Source organism: Jatropha curcas, chromosome 5 (assembly GCF_041381405.1).
Source record: "Jatropha curcas cultivar XTBG-Jc1 chromosome 5, XTBG_Jcur_1.0, whole genome shotgun sequence".
Taxonomy (NCBI): Eukaryota; Viridiplantae; Streptophyta; class Magnoliopsida; order Malpighiales; family Euphorbiaceae; genus Jatropha; species Jatropha curcas.
The window spans coordinates 21,085,964-21,110,017 of NC_143155.1; the positions used below are offsets into that span (position 1 = coordinate 21,085,964).

At 32.4% G+C, this 24,054-nt stretch overlaps 4 protein-coding genes across 7 annotated transcripts; all 4 read right to left on the reverse strand.

Moving 5' to 3' along the window:
- Positions 1-1,352: 1,352 nt before the first annotated feature.
- LOC105636677 (mitogen-activated protein kinase homolog NTF4) lies at positions 1,353-8,097 on the reverse strand. The gene is made up of 6 exons (XM_012220004.3): positions 7,726-8,097; positions 7,462-7,591; positions 5,791-5,928; positions 3,005-3,337; positions 2,420-2,600; positions 1,353-1,767 (listed from the first exon to the last, which is right to left on the reverse strand). The coding sequence occupies exons 1-6, from the start codon at positions 7,983-7,985 to the stop codon at positions 1,592-1,594; spliced, it is 1,218 nt and encodes a 405-aa protein (XP_012075394.1). The 5' UTR covers positions 7,986-8,097; the 3' UTR covers positions 1,353-1,591.
- Positions 8,098-10,996: 2,899 nt separating this feature from the next.
- On the reverse strand, positions 10,997-16,760 carry LOC105636678 (Haloacid dehalogenase-like hydrolase (HAD) superfamily protein). Of its 4 annotated transcripts, none has more exons than XM_012220008.4 (7): positions 16,570-16,760; positions 16,423-16,479; positions 16,131-16,337; positions 15,195-15,276; positions 14,347-14,563; positions 12,007-12,071; positions 10,997-11,532 (listed from the first exon to the last, which is right to left on the reverse strand). In XM_012220008.4, the coding sequence occupies exons 3-7, from the start codon at positions 16,295-16,297 to the stop codon at positions 11,218-11,220; spliced, it is 846 nt and encodes a 281-aa protein (XP_012075398.1). In that variant the 5' UTR covers positions 16,298-16,337; positions 16,423-16,479; positions 16,570-16,760; the 3' UTR covers positions 10,997-11,217. The 4 variants fall into 4 exon arrangements, with proteins under 4 accessions (XP_012075398.1, XP_089578251.1, XP_020535986.1 ...); XM_089722125.1 differs by having other exon boundaries at positions 16,131-16,290; positions 16,423-16,492; XM_020680327.3 differs by having other exon boundaries at positions 16,423-16,492.
- A 1,715-nt stretch (positions 16,761-18,475) lies between these two features.
- LOC105636679 (uncharacterized) lies at positions 18,476-19,586 on the reverse strand. Its single transcript, XM_012220009.4, has 2 exons — positions 19,315-19,586; positions 18,476-18,829 (listed from the first exon to the last, which is right to left on the reverse strand). Exons 1-2 carry the CDS (start codon positions 19,479-19,481, stop codon positions 18,571-18,573), a joined length of 426 nt encoding a protein of 141 aa, XP_012075399.1. The 5' UTR covers positions 19,482-19,586; the 3' UTR covers positions 18,476-18,570.
- Positions 19,587-20,546: 960 nt separating this feature from the next.
- Positions 20,547-23,923, reverse strand: LOC105636680 (large ribosomal subunit protein uL18). Its single transcript, XM_089721978.1, has 9 exons — positions 23,784-23,923; positions 23,142-23,211; positions 22,959-23,050; positions 22,663-22,789; positions 22,479-22,558; positions 22,225-22,341; positions 21,786-21,920; positions 21,494-21,663; positions 20,547-20,854 (listed from the first exon to the last, which is right to left on the reverse strand). The coding sequence occupies exons 1-9, from the start codon at positions 23,784-23,786 to the stop codon at positions 20,752-20,754; spliced, it is 897 nt and encodes a 298-aa protein (XP_089578104.1). The 5' UTR covers positions 23,787-23,923; the 3' UTR covers positions 20,547-20,751.
- Positions 23,924-24,054: the final 131 nt, after the last annotated feature.

Below are 24,054 nucleotides of genomic sequence, written 5' to 3' on the forward strand. Positions count from 1 at the left end.
TTTATTGAAGGAATGAAAGTAATTATGGAAAATATTTAGGGAATTGTATTTTTTCTCGTTTGGAAAAGATAAAAAATATCACTTATTTTTCACTTGAGTCTGAATGTTTTGAATCTCTCCAATTTGAAAAGAAAATAATGAAGGAAAGTTGAAATTCCCTCGTTTTTATTAAATCATCCAAATGCTCTAATTAATTAATAAATTTTAACTATTTCTCTTGTTGTGTAAATGAGGACATAATTGTAATTTTGAACAATAATATTTTCTTTCCTTCATAATTTTATACCCTCCGAACAAAAGCAAATAATTTATTTTCTTTTTTCCATTGTATCCAAATAGAAGGGTGAAAAATAACTATATAAAGAAAATTAACAATTTCTCATTATTTTCTTCTTTTTTTTTTTTCCTCTAATATTTTTCTTCCCAAACAAAGGGTTAAAGACCATAATTATTTCTTCCTCACAATTATATTGAACTTGGAGAGGAAAAATGGACTGCATATAATTATGTCCAACTTTTTCTTTTATCTAGGAAAGAATTTTTTTTTTATCTCAAAAGAAAAAAAAAAAAATTCAAATTTGAGTTTCATATGGGGATGGCTGGTGATTCAGGGACACCGGAACAGGGACCTGCATTGAATCCTTACATTTCGATTCGGTTTTCAATTGGTCTCAATCACGGCAAAAAAACCATTTGTTCCTATCCGGTCTCAATTCGATTTTTTTTTTTTTTTTTAATATTATTTGTGATCAGAATTGGACTGGAATTGTTGGTTAACCTGCTAATTTTGGGTTGGTTTTCATCCCAACACCTTTTGGGAGGGATTGGGATCTAAATTAGTTCCTTTCAATTTTGGTTTGGTTCCAGATTGAAATTATCATGTCGATTTTAATCTAAATCAGACCATAGTTAGGCCATTTTTCAATTTTTTGAAATAAGTTACACAAATTAAGAATTTTTATTGAAACGGACCAAACAGCTAATAAGTGAATTGCCTGGTTTGCTAACCTTTTGACAAAAATTACAGTCATTAAATACTTCCTGGAGGATCTGTTTGGTAAGCTGTAACAAAATGTGATGTAATCAAATACATTTTGAGTGTACAACAAGAAGTACATTTAATTATATTACATTCCATTTTTAGCTTACCAAACAGTAATTTTATAATCATAAATAACATGATCGTACCAAGTGGGATTGGCATAAAGAGCTGCGTCTTCCTATGACCATAGCCAGGCTTATTCCCAAACTATAAGCTGGAGGGCGGAGAGGAGCATAATCCCATTGTTTAACTCCGTTTTACTCCCACCATACTCGATAATTGTCCACGCGTGCCAGCTCGGCATGCGAGATAGAGATAAAAGAGAAATTCATTAAAGGAGCACACAATAAGCAAGACAGCAGATACAAACACCATTTCTTTTGTTCTTTGTCCCTGAGTTCAGCCCATAATAAATATATCAATCAAGAACCACCCAGTTTTGGTGGAACATATATACAAGAAGAAATAAATATCACCTAAAACATGCAAGTAACAGAAACCACACTGATATCAAGATTCACAATGGATAGATATCATTAACGCTTATTATCATTGGTGCTGATACTCAGGGTTAAATGCAAGAGCCTCCCCATAAATCAGCTCCTTCATCTGTTCTTCGGTCAATGCATGCTGCTCAAAGTCGAAGCTGAAGGGAGTCATGCAGACTGGCTCATCGCTGATGTCATGAAGTGATGTTAGGTAGGGATGAGCAAGCGCATCCTCAACTATAACAAAGTAAAATGAAGTAAGATCAAGTTATCAAGTAGAGTAGATAAAATCATAGATGTCGAGAGGAAATCAATTGTATAATGCAACTAAATAGCGATATAAATTGCATCATGAAAATTTGGCATGCAAATAATTATGCTGTTCGTGAACTACTCAAACATGGAAGAATTTAATATGACTAGGCTTTGAAAGTTGAGTTTGTACTTGAATAGCAAGTTGGGGCCATGAATGTTCAGCAGGATTAGTATTGTCGAGATTGAATTTTAAGGTTAATTACATGGGCACATATATGGGCATATGCTTTTTTTTTTTTTTTTTTTTTTAATGTTGGAGTAGATTTTTGAGAGTCTTGCTAGATTTCTATCATCTTTTTACTCTCTTCTCCATTTATATCTGCTCTCTCTAATTCTCCTTTCGTTTCTCTCCCTATCGTTCTTCCTCTTTCCTATCTTTGTTACAACATCAAGTGGTTTATTGTTTGTTCTACAAATTTAATCACCTAAGTTTGTGTGAAGCAAAGAACACCTAAAGGATGCATTAATCAATTGAGCAATCAACAGAGACTGAAACCAAAAGATATAACAGAATAACAGCATGAGTAAATCAACTTATATTGCCATAAGTTGAACATTAGGGGCACAAAATCACCTGTAATCCTCTGTCTAGGATCAAATGTTAACATCTTTTCAACAAGATCAATAGCTGCAGGGTGGATAGTTGGAAACTTCTCAGTGAAAGATTGACGACGATAAAGACGAAGTTGCCGAATGTATCTCTTTGCATTTTCATTCAAAAACCCCAACTCAGCCTCTGATGGAGTGCCAATTAACTGCAATGTTTATAATGATTATAAAATATATAATATAAATACATTTCAGATTGCAAAACCTCCTTGCTTGACATTAGACATGGAAGTGGCAAAATTTCATATTTATGTTGGACAGTTGGAGATGCAACATGTGATGCTAACTCATTATGCAAACATTTGACCGAGTTAGATAACAATATAATTCCAACTTAATTTAAAGAATTACAAACTAATAGAAGATTCACATGCTTTGCAGTCATGGCAACAAAGTACCAATTTTTATAAACCTTTGATAAAAAAAGGAGATGCTCCCTTTCATTAAAGAGAAAAGAATGAATTAAAGAACTATAAAGCAAATTGTAGCAAGGTCCTAAATCTTCCCAAAGAAATCACAAGGTATAAATACAAATTAATAATTAAATTACCTCCATAAGCAAATGAAGCTGATGCACATGATCTCTGCCAGGAAATAGGGGCTTCCGATCCATCAACTCCATGAAAATACAACCCACTGACCATACGTCAATAGCCGCAGTGTAATCTGAAGAGTTCAATAGCAGTTCTGGTGCACGATACCATCTTGTAACAACATATTCTGTCATGAAATCAGTTTCTGAGGTCACACGAGCCAGACCAAAATCACATATCTTTAGATCACAATTTGCATTCAGCAGAAGATTGCTTGGTTTTAAATCTCTGTGCAGAACATTTGCAGAATGTATGTATTTCAATCCACGGAGAATTTGATACAGGAAATACTGCACAAAGAATAAAAGAATTAGCTTGGTTGTTAATTTTTTAATAAAATATAAAATTACGGACCGAAGCAAGGATCACATATTGTTTGCATGGGTAGAACTTGCCAAAGCCGCTTCTACTAACAAAATAATCCATCAAGAAATCAGAAGTAGTCTAATTCTCACAAATAGCCAACTCATATGATAAATCGTAATTATTTCTAGATTCCAGCCATACTCTAAAAATATCCCCAATGCTTACAAAGACTTGACTAAGAAGGATGATCAATTTAGATTGTTTAATCATCAATTTCAATGACAAGTGACAAGACATCACCAAATGTGTGAACTTTGATATAGTAATGCTTAGAATAAGCTCTGGATTCACCATCTAGTTAGAACTACAACTAATAACTAATGGTCTTCTAATGCAAAGTGATGTAGTCCTTGTTATACAGAGGCTACTCTGACATTGTTGTAGGTGGACTAAAAGTTGAAAGTGTTAAGCTAGCTTCTCAAGGCTTGAGCATATTTCAATTGAGATAAATGCTCACTTTGCATTTTCTTGGAACAAAATTCTTTTCATTACTTCTTTATTTGGTTTTTTAATTCAGGAGCAGTTTGAAGCATCCCCCTTGTCTAGCATGAATAGAGAGCTTCACTCTATTAATATCCTTTTATGTATCATATAGAGAAAGTATCTTATCAACTTCTTTTATGTCTTTTGTTGCTAAGAATATGCTATTGTTTATTTGAAAGAAGAGTTAGTACTACTATATTTTTTTTCGAATTTGATCAAGATTGCTTTTCAATAAAGAGTTCCAACACTTGAATGATGACTCTCTAATGTGAAAATGAGCTTACGAGGGGAAAATCACAACTTCATAAGTGATGCAGAAAAACAATCTGTGGAGAAAGATTGACCATACACAAATGTTTGAGTGATCCTGTCATAAAAACTAGTCCATTTTAGGCTAACTAGTTTCTGGAAAACCTAAGAAGAAAGAATTTGAAGAATGGGGAAGAGAAATGCATATATTGATAATCTAGAAGGATAAAGAGCACGAAAAGGCAAGAAAAAGTAGAAAAATAAGAATTAAGAAAATGAACAAAGGAAGTGATGTTAATAATTAAGCATCTGCCAGGCTTATTGATTGGCAGATAAACACCATTTGAGCAAACCCAAGATTTGGATTTATTTTTGTTGTACACATCACACCATCTATCATTACCAAATCCTTGTATGTGAGAAATGCAACTGAGTAGTTCATGCACTTTTCCACTTTCCAACTTGCATTCAAACATTGTACCGATAAGTTTAACGTGGTACACTTTTCCCACTCAATCAATTAATTAGCTATGATCACCATTCACCTCATCAATTCTCAGCTACACAACCCCAACCCCAGAAACACATTAACCAAGACTCTCCCTCATAACTTTGACGTTCCATCTTAAAATAAAACCTTAAATGCTTAATTAAGGTGTCCCAAAAATTCTTGATATATTTCATAAATTTACAAAAAAACGACTCCCAAGGGATAAACTGTGCAATAATGAACTCCATAAAAGCCCCCTTTCATGTCCATAGACAGATTACCCAGTGGACCTGTAATTGGAGAAGTGCTCTCACAATTAACCAACAGGCTCTCACAATTAACCAACAGCAGCAAAATACATGAGGGGAGACTAAACAGGAAGGCAATTAATCCATCTGATTTGAAAGAATGCAAATTTTAAACTGCATACACCCAGAACATTTCACTATTAGTATCCTGTCCAAGACAAATAATGGAATTGAAGTAAGGCGGTCAGGAAAATAATTATCACAAGATTAATGACAAAGATAAAATCCTTGCTACTCTCTGCATGACGTCTTCAGTCCAAAGCCCATGCTATTAAGCACCTTCAACACACATAATAACAGAGAACACAACCATTCTATCATGATTCTGACATCTGTTCTAATTCTGAGGTTCCTACCAAAAAAGAGTGCTGATACTATTCTATTATCACTGAAGGCTCAATGCATCCTTAAAGCGGTCTAGACCTCTCAATCATACGCACACACTCCATAGTAATGATTTCCATTATCACTATACAAATATTCATCATAATTCATAAGATACAAGTGATGCAGCTTAAGATAAAAAGTTATCACTAAGCTAGTGGGAAAAGGCATAAATAAGCAGGTGAGTAAAGATCTAATGGTCTGCCAACAATCCATAGGCAGCATTAGATAGAGCCAAATTAAGGCAAGGAGCACAGAGCCAATTCCAAATAGTTAGAACAAAGAATATAGTCGATAACTATTTTTCATTGCTATGCCTCGTTACTCCTCTTACACTTGATATTTGTACTCTTCATCACTTAATGAATGCATATTTTATATTAAAAAATTTGATCTTATTTTCAAAGCCTGTGAAACTTGATAAAATGTGCCATAGTCTAAACAAGTGAATAAAAATGTCAACCTGGCAGTGCTCCTCTGATAATGCTTGATTGGAACGAATAATCTGGTGCAGATCAGTGTCCATCAGCTCATATGCTATGTAAACATCATTAAATGATTCCCTTTGGGGTGGGGGGATTATATCCCTGATTGCAACAACCTGCAAGACAAGTGCTGGAGATGTCAATATAAAGAAACCTCAACAGAGACCTACAATCGCTTTTTTCTTCAAAGATATTTCCTTGAATCAAAATTGCAGTGAAAGTAAAGTTCATACAAAAAGGGAAAAGTCTAAAGATCATGCCCTTAGGATTCAAAATTATATAAAAGCATCCCAATAACATCTGTTCTACATAGTAAGAAGTCATTGATGCAAACATCATATTATTTAGTTTTGTGATTATGTCTACAAGCATTCATCACTGACTTTGATCTGAATCCTGCCGTCAATTTCATTGCTTTCACCAACACTGTTAAGAATGCTCTTGGAGCCAGAAACTCCAAAATGACAACAGCAGCATTTTCCTGGTAGGTTGAAAGCTTCATTTACTTTTCAACAAAATGACACGAAATCATGATAAAAAACTTACTGCCTGAAAGACCAGGATTTGACAAGTCATAACAGTTTAGATTGTCCTACATAGGCCTGCAAAAGCTTTATCCAGATTATTCATTACTACCTTCACCATCCTCTTGCAAGCCCGATTTCAACTAGTTTTATCAAAATATCTAATTCCATTTTAGTGGCAAAGTTTTGATTGCCTAGTAACAGTATCTCCAAAAAATAGTACACAGGAACATGGTATTTTGATGAGAAGAAAGACCACTAAAAACAAGAGTGCATTTAACATTATGATGAAAGCCACTTTGGAAAACCTCCGTCTGCTCTAAGAAGTTTTTATCAATCTCAGAAAAATATTAAATAGCTTTTTTTTTTTTTTTCAAAAGCAGGTGAAGGAAGGATCTTGCCTCAACCCACAAAAGTCGAAAGAGAGGGTTAAAGAAGAATAATTTTGAAAGCAGATGTAATTCAATGCCGAAACAAAGTCCGGAAAACCAATACCTAATTCTTGCTTTTTTTGGATGTAACCCAATCTAAGACATGTGAAATCCCCTACAAAAACAGAAACCATACTCTGCGATATATATCCATATGATTTCCAAATTAATGTCAGTGGTTTGTTTGTTCTCAGTCGATCAAAATAATAGCATCTTTTTTTTTTTTCATATTTCTCATAGTAGATCAGGAGGTGTTCCAACCCAATAAGAAAAATGTACAAAAAATGAAAATGGTTGCTTTTTGTGTAGCACTAAATATTTATTACTCCATGATTTAAATATCAAATTAAAAAAGAATGTTTTTGTTCCCTCTTTGGCTAAATAAAGACAACACAATGTCATAATCAAGATACATGTCCAATAAACATTACTCAAAATTAATACCTTAAGAAGACAATACCAATCATTTACACTTTTCCCACTTGGAAAGACTGCTCATTTTCTTTTAGATGGCATCCAAATTAAGCGTATTGATTACTCTAAAACGAGAAATTAGTGACTTGAAGACCAATCCTAATTATCTACATTTGGGTAATTTACTTAATCCGCTACTAAAATCAGCACAGTTAACATTCCTCACTCCAATTAAAAAATCCAAAATCGATGTACAATCGGTAATTAATCACTCACTGACGTTTTCATGATCCATATGCCTAAGCAACTTGATCTCGCGCAAAGTCCTCTTGGCATCGATTTTATTGTCAAAAGCATTAGCTATCTTCTTTATTGCCACATGTTCACCCGTCTCTGAATTCAGTGCCGAACTAAACCAAAGAATCCAAAAACAAAACAATATCAATAACACTATCCAATTCAAACAAATAACCCAAAAATCACTTCAGAAAATGAGAACAAAGATTCAAAATCCACAGTTGAAAAGGAAAGACACAGGGAGTACCAAACAATGCCGTAGGCGCCCTTGCCGATTGGCATGATAGGAGGCTTATACTTTGCCGTGACTTCGAATATGTTACCGAATATGTTGTACTGTATGAACCTCCCTCCATGGCTGAGTGTAGCCGGAATATTCTCCACGCCACCGGTTGGAGACACCTGCTGCTGCTGATGGTGTTGTTGCGGGTCAGCCGGCGCAGGTGCTGGCACCGCCGCCTCTTCCATCTCAGTGTCGGCCGGCTGTCCCGGTCCAGCTCCGTCCATTTCTCAAAATTGGTTTGGTCAACAGATCTGAAGGTGCTGTGTGGTAATATGTGCTCCTTTTTGGTTGTCTTTCTGTTTGTTTTTGCCTTTTGCATTTTGTGTTTTCGATTTCTATGAATGGGTAAAGTCAGTGAAAACGGAACACGTGAGACACTGAAACCAAGTTTCTTTTTAATATTCTTTTTTTTTTATTTTTTTTGTTAATAAAATGAAAATAATTATTAAAAAGAAGAAATTTGTATTTTTTAGCACAATAGAAAAATATAATGTTTTACTTTTATAATTAAGGGAAAAAAATCAATGTTTTATTTATTTATATTATTAGAAATATAATGTTGTTGAATTTGAAATATGGTTAAAAGGTAATACGAAAGTTTTGTGGTGTGTCGTCTGATTATTTTTCTTGCTAATACAAAAATGGGAGGTCAAGTTCAAGTCCCAAAAAACTAAAAAGAAATTACAGAAAAATTTAAGAAATTATTGAAAAACCTCAATTTAAAGTAAACTGATTGAGAAATAGTATTTGAATTTTGTGTGTGCCCTATATGTTTTGACTTTAATTAAAAAAATTACTCCCTCCGTTTTATTACTTAAAGAGAAAATAGAAAAGCTCTGAGATTAAGAAATTAGTTAAATTAAAAATTTTATTCATTTTTTTGCCTATAATACCCCTAATCAGCTTTAAATATATAATTAATGGTGAGCAAACCAATTTATCGTTTTAGTATTTCAAGAGTGTATTTATTAGTCAAAATCTTCAAAGATTGCAAGGGTCTTCTCCAATTTAAATTCTCTAGATGTTCATCGTTTTTTTTAAAATGGGGCACTATTAAGCAGAAAGTTATCTTCATACATGATGAACTCATCTTTTTCATATTCTAAGTCCACAAAGAAGGGTATTGAGGTTGTTCGCTATGACAAAAATTTGTGTCTATATTAGTAAGGCGCAGTGTTGATTTAAAGACAATTTTTAAAGGTATAATGGTACAAATTTGTGACCGTATTATGAAAACTTAAAAAAAAAAAAAGACATAGTATGTCCACATGTGTAAAATAGGGCCCAGACACACATCATTGTTTCGCTAAAGATTTTTCTGCCATAAAGACTTGTTTATTATTAGTGCACAACAATTAAAATGTGTGGCTACGTTAAGGAATTTGGCCACTGCAATATTCTTATTCGTACTCAAATTCATAAAGTTGAATATATTTCTATTGAACTGCTTGTAAACGTAGCAATTACTCGTGCTTTGAAAACATAAGCTCATTAGTTGCGCAATCAACATTTTATTTGTCACTATTCTTGCTTACTGAAATGAAATAAAAGCAGTAAGATAGGTTATTAAAAGGCATTATAGACTTTTTCTTTTAACATTCTTTCTAAAATTTTCATTTAAAATAAAATTTTCTATATAAAATAAACATTCAAAATGAAAATTTTCGCTAAAGTAAGAGAACGGAGGGAGCAATTGTTACTCGTGAACAATACTAAAAAAACTAAAAAATAGTATTTTTTATATTCTAAAATAATAAATATAAGAATTTTAACAAAAGTTAAAATAATACTTAAAACGGCGACAAAGGGTCCTAATATTTTAAGAAGAAGAGAATTCCAGATTGGTCGGGTCAAAAAACTGATAATCTTGGTAAGGAATTAACCCTTGAATGCCACGTCATAATTTGAAAAAAAATCATTCATTTTTAATTAAAAAAATTGAATGTCACATCACCTAATTTAGTAAGTGGTTGATTAACTTTTTAATTAAAATCTTAATTAATTCAAGACTTAAGATTAATTATTAAAATTAATGAATTATAGAGTTCAATTAATGAAAAATCTACATGCTTCTTGCTTGTGTACTCCTGGTATTGGCTTGAGTTTTCTCAGTTCTTGTATTAGATTGTTTCACAACTAAGGTCTTAGGATAAATAATTATCCCTAAATTTATTCATATTCTAATTTTGTTCGTCTTGTATTAGATTATTTATTCGTCTCATTTTTTTCATATAATGAAGAAAAAAAATAAAAAAATAAATATCAAATAGGTTTTAGTTGGGATGGAAACGAGTCTATTTTTTAAGTAAATCGTGTTTTCATTGGTTAAATATTTGGAAAACACGCATTTTCTATAAATTTTTTTTTTTGAAAAACATCCCAAACATGTTTTCTATTTTTAATTTTAGAAAATTATATAAAATGAACATATCCTCTGTTTTTCTATTTTCCACAGAAATTTTTTTCCAAAAAACGTTTCTTCTAAGTTACTCTTTTTCATGTGCAAATGTAAACATATTAAAATGAAAAGGGCAAAAGAGTAATGGCATACTCAATGAAAAACCGACTGGAAAAGGGGAAATTTTAATCCAGATAGAGGTTTTTTGGGGTTAAAATCCCTAATTAGAAATTTAAATTTTTTGTAAGAATCTTGTTGTATTTTCAATTTTCGAAAGTTCATATCTCTAACCTTTACCTCCTCAACGGCAAAATACCTGAAGATGATGATTGTGGACTACTAAATTCTCAACATCCTATGTTTCCCTTTTAAGCAATTTAGACTATAAGTATTATTATTATCTCATTATCTGATTTTTAATTCATATTTGTGACTTCTCTTACATTAGCGTTCTATTTTATATAGTCATAGCGTTTTCCAAAATAATAGGAGATATTTTATTGGAAAATTCTGTGATCAATTTGAAATTACGTTACACAAATTATATTGTTTAATCATTAAGACCTAAGTCTAATAATGTTTTGGACACCTGGTTTTGAAAACGAATAAGAATAGAAAAAGGTTGTCATTGATTGCTATTTATTAACATGTTTTCTGCTAGTTTAGTTCTCTGTAATGACACCAAATTTGAGTAAAATATGTTGAAATAAATATATTTTTAAAACAACCAACAAATTCTATTTATATATTTGAGAAATAACTTCAAATAAGATGTTTTTGAATTTATCTATTCATTTCAAAATTGAACCAAGCAGAGCCCCAGTTGGGACAATAAAGTAGAAACTGAAATTTACATAGAATTTAAGTTAATAGCACATAATCTATTGTTCCTGTAATTGCCTTTTATTTTAAAAATCAGATCCACCATTTTGCTGTGGTTATCAAAGTAGTAATCGGAACTTATCTTGTAATAATTGGATTAACATAAGCTCAACACATAAAAAAAAATTAAATTAAATTAAATTTTGTCAGATAAATTCACTAGTGAACAATAGTTCCTACCATGTAAATGCTGGTAAGACGTATGATGGATATGCATCATATTTGGATGCAAGGGCTTGTACAGAAGATAAATCTGCCACCTCTCCGAAACTGCTAAGTCCAAGTTCAGTAGCATGAATCCCTCCTGTTATAAAGGCTGATTGGATTCCAGCTGCATTTGCACCTTTAATGTCATGGTGAAGGGAATCACCCACAGCGATAGAGTCTGATGCATCTATGCCAGCCATCGCTATAGCCGATTCATAAATTATCTGCCCAGAATTGAATAGGAAGTGAAAAGAACAACAATGCCATCTCCTTGTTTTCATATTCTAGATCAGATATGCAATCGGATAGAAAAATACACCATTATTAATATATATATAACCCAATATTGATTTATACAAGCTAAATCTTCTAATTGAAAGCAGGACCAAAAGATAAATCTCTAAATTTAATTTTGTTTCTAGCAGAATGTTTTCTTTTTTATAAGCCACAGCTAATTCATAAATTATCTTGCCAAATGAATATTTAACACTGAAGTAAAAAGTGATCAGAATTAGTGTGTTATAACCGCAAGAACGACTGCAGGCTTCCAGGCCAATTATAGTCATGTATTGGTAGCAATTTATGTTCTCAAAAAGTTAAAAACAATCTAAAAAACCATTGTGTCATATGGGAAAGAAATAGAAATTCTCCGGCTCATAGCAACATAGTTTACTTTATATTTCTAAGTTAAAAGCAAAGACATGGGTATCAAGTTCACTAAAAAGAGGGAGAAAACAAGAAAATAAATTATTTATCACCTTGTCTGGCTTGCCCATCCATTTCACTTCGCCACCAAGCTTCTCATATTTTGCAGCCAATGTACCTAAAAAGAATATTGCAGCTCGCATCACAGGAAAGTTAACCACAATAATATTGGATTTGCAACCACAACCATATAGGTTTGAGTTTGGTTTCAATAAATACAAATCAACAGAGATATGAAAGCCAACACAAAAACTGAAAGAAGTTTGTGTTACTTTTAAGATAAGGGCTAAAATTAAGAAATTATGAAATTTTGAACTTCCAAGATCTAATCATGCAGGCCCAATTCTTGACAGCACCCACTTCACACAAAATGGTGAACAGCAAGACTGTCATTGATCCTGCTGAAGATCAGCTAAAGCAACTCTTCCAAGACACCAAATATAAAGCACTATAAAGAAGCAAAAGCACTATCCTTTTACAAAAATAACTGCACATAAAGAACTGTCTTTGATCCTTAAAAAATCTTTCATTCTGTCCCCACTCTCCACCAAAATACACCTGATGACCGCAAAATAAAACATCTTACCAGGGCCTTCACTATTTTGCCCTTGCAAGACTGGTCAAATGAAGGAGTACTCTTTTAATTATACATAATTGTCATAATAATCCCTCTCAGACTACAATATAGATTTGAAAAACAATTGAAGTCCAATAAAAACATTTCTGAATTGATTAAACTCAATAAAACATATCATAGTTTGTTTTGTTATGATTATATGTCACAGGAAAAATGAATAAACTATGATTTTTTTTTTGCAGAAATAATGTTTCTGCTTCATTAGCAGATACAAACCTTTTACACTTTTTTATGAAAGACCACATGATCTAGGAATCTAAGATCCCACACACGCACATAGCACATCATGAGTTATCTGAACTATTAAGATGCATCTAGGTCTGATTAGGTATGGAAAGACCTTTAAACCATGCCAAACATAGTATTTTCTAAAGAACTAGAGTAAAACGAAAGCTAGGGTTCATTGAAGCCAAATGACATCAAACCAAATATTTAGCTGTGGATCTGTTCCATTGTTTGTCCTTCCTGCTTCCGCATTTTTTTTAAGATTGAAATACATTTCAAGTTCCGCCAACAAAATATGCCAAATGATGCCAACAAACATTGTGGAGTTACATATGAAAAAAAAAAAAAAAAAAAAAAAAAAAAAAAAAAAAAAAATTGAAAATATAATTCTTTACCTATCTCTTCCTCTATATGGTTATATATCAGTTTGATCAAGCAACAGAGGAAAAATTGGAAATTCTAATAGAGAATAAAAGTAAGGTTGCTGCAAAAATGTCTTGAATCATGAATCTATGTTGCTACCATTTTGTAGAGTGAGGAGATGGCAGGTGGCAGATCTGCCATGTTGTGATAGAGAGAGTATGAAAGGGCTCATTTTTTTTTTTTCTTTTTTTTTGATTCCTTTTATTGGTGGTTGGAGTTATCTATTGATTTCAAAATTAAAGTTTTCACAACTGAGGATGCATGCTTACACAGTGGGGATAAATGGTTTGCAAACAACTTGTATAAATGTGATTAATAAGAAAAAAACTATAAGCAACAATCCTTAGGTCCCATATTACAACAAATAACATCTTGATGTGATTGAATTGCTGTCAACATAAACCCAGGAATCAAATCCAACAGCAGAAGTAATATTCCCAAGTACAATCAAGTAAATCAACATTTCCACAAATCTTCTACAACTCTCATTATTTGTAAATTCCCAGCTTTCACCTCAACTGAACTTAACTTTTAGAGCCATTGAAGTAACAACTGGATTAGCATTCAGAATACTTTCTCAATGAGAAGATCACTAAAATATTTTAATTTGATTTTGCTACCCAAAGCCGCCACCCCCCCCCCCCCCCCCCCCAAAAAAAAAAAAAAAAAAAAAAAAAGAAAGAATTCATCATCAAGAAGATCACCAAATTACTCCCTTTATGACAAATAATGTCCCTCTTTAGGTTTGCCATTAAACTTTTAGAAAGTATTACAATTATCCTAAGTCTTTCATTTGGAAATGCTAGCTATTAGTCTTCATGTCTCAAAACCATCAACATCATTGCAACAAGTAACCGTAGTGCAGGCTTGACGAGGGTCAAAGGTACACAACCTTCCCTCTCATTACAAGTAAACTATTTCCGTGGATTGAACTAGAGAGCTAGACTTAACTTTAAGCATACTAAAAAGAAGCAGCCATATATGCTGCCAACACTGTCACCAATCGTGTACAAAATTGTTTGTATGGAATCCTTACATGGAACCAAATGTTTCATTCACATAAACTTCAGGTTAAGAAATCAAGAGAATAAAGTGAGAAAATTTTTACCAGGCATAACCCGCAAGGATCTAGCTTCAACTGTCACAAAATCTGGATTGGCTACGACCATAGGAATTTTTTTAGCAGCACAACGCTCCAGTATTTTCTCGAGCTCCTCAAGAGTCATAGGACAAGCAGCACCAGAAGGCTGCCCCAAGGCTTCAGTGCCATGGGCCAAAATGAACTCAGCTTCTTCAACATTTTCCACAATTTGTAAACCTAGGCCCTACTAGGAAAAAAACATCAGCAAGATTATTAACAGAAGCTGTCATAACTCCCTTAAAACATGCTTTAATGAACTTGAAACATTATTAATTTATCATTCAGTATCAGCAACAGAGTAAATTAGCAGAATAAATGCATTCTTCAATAGGTTCAATGCAAATTATTTCATATTGAACACGGATCTGTTCTAAAAAATCTATTCAAAACTCAGGAAAAGCCAACTTGCTGAAATTCAGCATGGTTTAATTGAAAAATAGCAAGAAAATAGGTTCCACTGTGATCTCGTGGAGAGTGCTCCTCAGTTCCTTCAATAAAAACAGGAGAGCTTCACAATTAATGCATCAAGAGTTCTCAGGGACCAGTAGATTCAAGCCTCACGTCATTGTGAAAATGAATGGCTTGAAATGACACCTAATCAGAAAATGATGATTTTAACCAACCAGTTTTTTAAAAGCAACATTTCTCCAACTTTTCCATTGCCATGACAGGCTTTCTATCTTTACAACATAAAGAAAGGGACAAGGAAGAAGGAAGAGATATGAAGAGAGAATCTGCGCTTCTCAAACAGGTATCTAGCAGAAGAAATTAAAAGACAGATAAATAGTCTATGAGCAACCAATCAAATGGTGTACCTCCAGCGATATGGCACCACGGTCGCTCCAGGTCATATGAATGCAAGATTTCCCTAATGCTGCAAACCAATCATCGTTTCTCCTATTTATAACAAAATCCAGAAAACCATTTTAAGATATCCATTAGAACTGTTGATGAAATTAAGAGTTAATTGACTCTTTTAAGAAAATTGCCATATGAAACATTAGAAATTCAGAGAAAAGTAAGCTGAAAGGAAGAAGAAATATTTCCAAAATAAATAATTGCTACTTCCATTCAAGGTAAGAAAACACAGTTGCTGATATCTAGACCCCAGTGGCATGACCACGCAGATTGAAATGGCCAAAAATGGTCCGAGAAGACATTTTTTTCCAGGAGCACACAGAAAAAAAATAATAAGTGAAACATTGACAAGAAGCATGATGGAAAGGCCTCATATAACTTGCATACATGTAATTAAAGATCACAAAAGCAAATCTACTATGCATAAATAAAGAAAAAGATACGTACTTTGGAAAGGCAAGTAAATGCATAAGGTTATGACTATGAGCAGAGAAGTAGCAAACAACCCAAGGCAGCTAAATGCAAAAAATTTTAGAAAACAAACCCCAAATGCTTGTCAGCTTGCATTTGGCATCGTTATATCCATATACAGGATTATGCAAAAAAAAACCCACAAAATGGAACCTGGAACGCTCAAAAATGAGCTATTTGTGCATGGCCATGGATTATGCAATGCCTAAGCTGATTCAATAATGTATTGCAAAAAATTCCAATGTAAAGACATTATTAAACCGAAGCAATAAGATGTCCACTGGAATTAAATTCTTTTGCACTTTCTTAGTTTCACAAAATGTAATCACTTAAAATTAAATAACAAATTCTAACTAGACTTCCTTCATCCAGTAGAAAAAGGACATAAAAGAATATACATTACAGATCAGCTTTTGACCTACCTCTGCAAGTATTGATGCGTTAATTCTCCACTGGTTATGGCTCCAACAAAAAGAGAAGGATCAAATCCAAGACTCTTAATCTTCTCCATTGTTGTCGAGGCACGCCGTGAAGAGTTACTTATAATCACCATTTTAGCACCACTAGTTGCAAGCTTTTTTACTGTCATCCAAACAGAGAATAGAAAATGGTTCCTCTCATCACTCTCACTGTACCAAAAAAAAAAAAAAAAGCAACAAAATAAGCTTAAAGAAAATCTTACTAAAATACCAAAAGCTAACTGATTTTACATACAAGTTGAAATTGCGCCCGGATAAGGTTGTTTCCCATCATGAAGGACTCCAAATTGATCTAGCAACCATGCCTGCAATGGTAAACCCGATACTATTTCGGATGAAATTAATAACAAGTGAACTGAAACAGAGCAGAGTGTGGAGAAACCTTGAAACGACGAGTTTCGGCGAGGTGTTGAAGGCCATTCAAGGTCTGGAAGAGCTGCGACTCGCCGGATAAAATGGAGCTCTGAGGCATCATTTTTTGCGTTTGTTTGTTGGGTGAAATGAGAATGGAAGGTAAGAATGTCACTCCCTGTTTCAACTCAATGCACATGTTGAGGGCTTTTAATTTAATAAATTAAAAAGTTCATATTATACCCGCAACGAAGATGTCTATTTAAGCAAAATTTTTTAAATAAAATAAATATTATCTATCATATTTTTCTTATTAGTTTCAGTTTCATTGTTCAAAGCTGTTCAGATTAAAACGCAATTCAAAAAATTTAGTGGTAAACAATAAAAATTTAAGAGTATTAAAATGAATTTTTTTTTAATTGCTATTAGTTATTATAGTATATTTTTAAACATAATAGAATGATAATTTAAAGATTTTAATTAATAGTCATTAGTAAATTTTATATTTAGAGACTATAGAAGAAAATAATTGAATATTAACTGAATTGAATAGTTTCTAAAATAAATATCATAAATTATAATTACATACGCATAAAATAAGTTTAGTCATAAATTTATATTTGAATTCCTTCGATATATATAAAAAAAGTAAAAATTTTAATCGCATTAATACAATAATTCCAAATGGACAAAACTAAATATTAAAACAACTTATTTATTAAAAAGGTTGTTTATATGATAACTTTATTAAAAAAAAAAAAGTTAATTTGAAGTAATAATCTAGTTGATAAATATGCAATCAATAGTTCAAATTATATTTTTTTACAGAGTTGAAATTTGTACTTATTTATTTTTACATATTTAAGTTTAAGAAACATAAATTAAATTAAAAAATAATTAAAAAAAAAAAGAAAAAAACGATTGGACATTCACTTATTTAAATGATTCTTTTTGTCATTGAATCTTTATAAATAAATTTTAAATAAATTATCAATAAATTATAGTATGTAGGAAGTGAAAACTTTAGAAAGTATAGCAAAAGAAAAGATTTTAAAGGCAAAATTATTAAAATGCTTCACTTAAAACATAAACTTTTTAATGCTAATCTATGGTAAAATAAAATATAATACCATAAACATATGTGATAAAAATTAAAGATAATAAACCAATTTAATTTTCAAAATTGATGTTATTAGGAATGTCCTGAACATAAAAGAAAAAATTGGGAAAAACATAGTAAATCATAATATATCTACACGTGTTCAACTAAAATAGAATTTTATACGTGTTAAAAGAATGAAGAAACTGCAATAGCCATATATAGGAGTGCATGAACAATGAAAATCACTAATGAAAAGCTAAAAGACAAAGATGGAATAGCAATAGAGAGGATGGTTAAACTGTCAATTCACTGTTCTTTGAACACTGAATTTGGTTTCCATTTGAGTATATATATATAATTGTATAATTCGTATCTAAATTTTTATTTATTTATTTATCAATTCCATGCACAGTTTCAGGCCATAGTTGGTTGTTGTTTAAATAAAATGAATTTAATAAAACTTCGTGGAATTTATTTATAAATATAACTTTTTGTATTTGAAATGAAAATCAGTTGAATTTTGTAAATTTAATTTTATGTATTTGAAAATAATTGAATTAATTTATAATAAAATAGGTAAAATTTTTAAATAAGTTCTATAAAGTGAAACAATTAGTCCTTTTAAACAAGTTTGTTCGAGAGAATTCGAATTCGAAACCTTCAATTCCTCAAATAAGCAATTAAATAAATTAAACAACTACCTTATTTGTATCGTCACTTTTTTAAATATCGTAAAAAGTGATTTTAAATATTAAGAGAAAGAAATATGGAAATAATAAGATGGATTTTAAATATCGTAAAAAATAGTTATTTCGTTCGATAGAACACATCATAATTTCAAAAAATGATGAAAGTATTTGTAATTTGGAATACAAATTTCTCTTCCACTCAAGAAAAATGTTGAACAAATACAAATTACAAGGTGGGTTACTATTCAGATGGTTCAATAGAACTACTTGTGGGCTTAGATTGTTCATTTATGGTCTTTCCTTTCTCTCTTAGTTTGGCTATGGATTCTTTCATAGCCTCCTTCCTCTTCTTGCTTGCTAGGACTTTTGCTTGTACACCACTTAAATTAGGGTCTTTCTTCTCCTCCGATGGTGGAGGTGGCGGCCTTCTAGCTGCATTTGCACTCCGGTCACCGATGTTCAAGCCCAACCAGGCACCCGCCAAACCCAAGCTCACACTCCTGGACCACCATAAAGTTCATTTTGTAATCAGCTACATGTCCATATACTAGTTAGAGAGCTCTTATTTATGAGTGAATTCTAAGGAAAATAAGAATCCTCAATTCATAAATTCCTAAATAAATAAATAAACAATGCAACTTAAGCTAGAATCACAATTTTTATTTATATATGGAAAAATATTTAAAGGAGATAGAGATTATCGAAATTTAAATCTTTTAATCTTTTATATTATAAGACAGACACTCGATTATTTTTAGCAACATTTTAAATTTCAATCTATACAATGATTGAAACCTTTTTATATAAAAATTGTTCGATTTAAACCTAAAATCATCCACCAATCCACCTAATTTTGCACTATTTGTTAACTTACAACCTCTGTATCAACATTCCACTAGCTAAATAGATTATGAAATGGACCTCCATTGAAGTCTTAAGAAGTAACTAGATATACAGGGAGAGAGAGAAACAAAAACACACTAACCTCCGATGAACAAGATTGGCATCAGAAACTGGCTTAGAAATAGATTTTCTATGGGAAGCACATACTCTCTGAAACCCTAGAAATGGGACATTACTATTAGATGTGTTCTTTGAAAGAGGGGTTGCAGTAGATGTAGGTGAAGGTGCTATGGTTAGAGAACGGACCATGACTGTTTGCCCCTAAGTAGGATTTTGTTTGAATTGAGAGAAATGAAAGGGATGACATAATTTTATCAAGTCAAAATTGTGATGTGGAATGTGCAAAGTATAAGTGGATAGTGTTTTGAGGTTTACATAGAAGGGAGAGAGGAAATCCATTGGTTGGGTAGAGATAAGGTGTTAATTGTTGTGGACCCTTTTTCTGTTGGCTGCTAATTTGATGCAATTTTACAATTACCTGTGTGGCTGTGTATATACTTCCAAGCATCAGTAGAAGCACATTACAAGCATATGCCTCTTCCATCGTAATGTTTCAAAATAGAAAAATAAAGGAAAATATTCATTATTTTACAATTTTTATTCTTTGGTGCTGGGAGGATATATTATTTTGCCAATAATAGACTTTTGGAATGGAATTACAAATACCAGTTGACCATGGAGATTAACATTTTAAGATTGGAATTTGTTCTATAAAAATTAGTTATAGTACAATTATGTCAATTCACTTACAAATTAATTTCTTCATATTTAATATAAATGAAAATTATATTTAAAATTTCATATTTTCTATTATATAATTAATTAATAGATAATATTTACAAATATACTCTAACTAGTACAACATAAACTGCCACAAAGGCCTTATTTGTTAAAGTTCATTGTTATTTACGTAAACATTATACTACCAAACTATAATCAATGCATGCAATCTCTTAACTTTAATCAAAATACTAAGCCTGTTGCAGAACAAAGCCTAAATTTCATTTGCAAATGAATTTCACCAAATCCAAAAAAGAAATTTTATTTTTCAAAAGAACTGATTTGCGATGAAACAAACTGCAAATGGCTTCATTAGTAAAGATGTAACCAGGCTTTAAAGCAAATAATCTTGGGGATACAACAATGGAGTATAACGCATCAAATAGTTGTTGTCGTTGCTCCAATCACATCATTTTTCACAGCTACTAAAACAAAATAATTAAATGATACTCTGAATAATAAGGCCAACCATATGAACTAATGAATAATACGAAAAAAGAGGCTGGACAAGGATTAATAGCAAATGCGTTATCATGTCAAAACTGAAATTGCATTTCATACCAGGCTAAATATCCAAAGTCTTGTCATCAAAAAGGTAATATAGTTCACACAGCTAAAATGCACGAAGCAATAAACAAAAATAACTTCAAAAAACTTGGTTCCCAAATAGGACTTTTAAGTAGCATGTGTACTAGGAAAAATTTTGACATATTTAAGCTCAATTGCTGATCTAGTATGTTTACTCATCATCATCGTCTTCATCAGCAGCAGAATTGAGAGCTTGCAATCGTTCGATCAACTTGGCTTTCCTTTCCTCATACGTCAACTTCCTCAAATTGTACCTGTGAAACAGACAATAAGATGTGAATCAAAAGATCAGCAACCCAACTCTACAAAAAATAACACAAGTAGCTGGACTAATGCAGTAAATCAACCTGTCCTTGAAATAGTAAAAGCTGCAAGCACAATGAACTAAACAAAATATATTCAAATCGCTATCAGGAGAGAAATCCTATCAAGGAAATGAATAGCTTACAATGAAATAATTTCTCATATTGATAATTTCAACTCATCTCACAAACTGAAACTAGTTGAAACAAATTAAAACATGTGATGCAGCAAAGGAACTACATTGCTTGTTAAAATTATGAAAAGATTACATTGTTTTCCTCGAAATGAAATTCACAATCAAGTAATTTCAATGGCTTTGGTTCCAAGTGATAAGTCTAAAATTGAAAATAAATATTATCATCATAGTTGGAGCAAGAATGCTAAAGACAATCTAAAAATAAAACAATAAGAACCTAACATTAAATGCTAAATGGAGCCAACAACTAATGCATCTTGTAACATTTCCCAACAGAGCAGACAGCATCAAGTCAAATTCCAATGTTTATTTTAACATAACAAAATAAAAGGACTCATAATTTATAAAAACAAAGAGGTCAACGTCCAAATGTGTGAACCAATAAGCAAAAAACCTCTTGTGTTCCTTTGGTGGTTGCTTCTCTATTTTCTTCAGAGTAGGATCAGCACGAATTGCAGCATGAACCTTCTTGTATAATGCCTCCAAGTTGTCTGGCTCAATTCCCCTCTTGACATATTCACTGAAGTGAGTCTGGTATTTCTCTGGTTCATCCTCCATTAATGTCTGCAGAAAGAACAAAAAGCAAGCAAATCAATACACAATACACACACAACTGCAGAAATTCCACTGGCACCAAGAACGGTCATAAGAGCAAAAAAAACTACTTTTTGGCCAGAGTGCATTACCTTCATATATGCAGCAACATGACCACCATAAATATACTTGCGGTGAACTTCAGCATCTAGTTGCTTGTTATCCTTAGTAAAACCAGCAAACCTCTTATCACTGTGTGGTATATCTAAACCACCATCAAGAGCCCCCTGCAGTCAATGACTGATTAGCTCCAGCGAAGAGATTAGTTCAGCTAGTTACAATAACAAACAAATAATTCATGAACAAATGTTAAAACTTAAGCAAAAATTCACAAACTATATCATACTTCAGAAAAATAATTCATAAAATTGACAAAATGTAGGGACAGACTAGAAAAGTGTCCTTTCCACAGGGAAAAGGACAACTGAAAGGGAAGTATACGTGCAGAGTAAATTGAAGTAATAGGCAATATTCCTTATTATGTTCTATGGAAAAGCTCGCCAGAAAATACAACAGCCATCTTCAAGATACCTTGAGAGCACCAAAGACACGGTTTCCAGTTGTGGTTCTGATAAGTCCAACATCAAGTAAAGCACGGAATGGCCTCCTGTTGTCTGTTGGTTCAACTGAGAAGTCTTCTCCAGTGGCCTAATAATAGAAGTTACTGTAAGAACCTCAAAACTTGAACATATTTTTTTCCAAGCATCAGCAGGTAAGGGAACTAAATAAATAAATATATCTTTTAGATATGAGGAAAGAGAGAATTTAGTTGATTGAGAAGATACCTCCACATTGCCCTGATATTCATCATCCATTTCAAGCATTTTCAAGGTACGACGGGCCAAAAGAAGTCCAGTGCAATAAGCTGCTCAGATTTTCAGATCCATTTAAAGCATAACATCAATATCTCAGAAAACAAGATGAGACAAGGGAGAAAAAGAAAAAAAGGAAGTACGAAAAATATGATACCTGCTGCATAGTTTGTAAGACCCACTTCAAGTCCATAATGAGGAAGCTCATGAGAATAGGCAGAAGCTAGGACCAAATCGCCAGCAATACTAGCTGATACGATTTGTGCAACAATGTCCTTGTTGGACTAAAAGGGTGTTAAGGATTAATACATATAGCAATATCTCACAAGCAGTTACCAAGGCTTTTACCATACCAAAAAAAAAAGAATATGGGTAATGAAGAAAAACACCAAAATTGAATGATTACAAGGAAATGAACATCCTAATGCAAAACTAAAACAAATCATAGGATACAAATCGCACAACAAAGCGATATTTAGGAGTGTTGTACTTGTTCTTGTCCTGATTGATCAGGCGAATCCTAGCTCTATAGTCAGTCTTTCCCGCTGCAGATTCATACAAATGAACACAAAAACCAGGTAAGAAACTAAATGAAATAAAGAGAACAATTTGATGCACATACAAACTAAGCAATACCTCTTCTTCTCTTAAACTTGACCTGAAACCGCTTAAAGTAAGCCTTGCTCTTCTGAGCCTTGACAAAGGCCTGCAGTAACAATTAGAAAAATGATGCTTAGAACTCATCTAATACTTAATAAACAAAAATAACTAAGTCCACCCAAATGGAAAAACAACTACAATGCACATCAATCTGCCTCAAGGTATTCAAAACCGAGAAACCCTAACTTCAGCATATCACTTTTTCCGCAAAAATGCCATATAAAAACTGGAACTTCAAGATATTTTCCACAAATAATAATTACTAAGACATAACTTGAAGCACACTCACCGTCAATGCATGACCACACAAGTTAACTTAAAAGCCATAATTTGTTAAACACTTTAAAACTTCGTGACAACATCACACACTAAGTTATACATCAATTTCATGTCTGCAAACAAAATGCAAAATCCCTAGATGAAATGCCAAAAATGCAAAATCAATATTTCAGTTTCAGATGAAATACCAAAAATGAAAAGAAACACACGCTTCTGTATCCAATATTTCAGGTTTCTTGAAACAAAAAACTTACAACAAATCGGCGCAATACAAAAAAACTAAATACGCAAAAATATGGAGAAATGAAGAGATGTACAGAGTCAAGCTTTATTTCTCACCATTGATGCAACTCAATCTGCGAGTGAAGAGAGAAAGAGAGAGGGAGAGGACCGCGACGGCTATTGCTTAAAGAGAAGAGAAGCAATTGTAATGGAGCTCAAAATATAAACCCTAAAGTGAGCTAAGCTACTTAAAGATCAACGGCTGAGATCTAATCGCAGAGTAGCAGCTAGGGTTTTATTGATTTAGTTTTCGTGTAATGGCATTTACGTTATTACTTTGAGTAGTCTGGTTTTTTATTATAAGTTGTCAAGTTTACGGGAAATCATC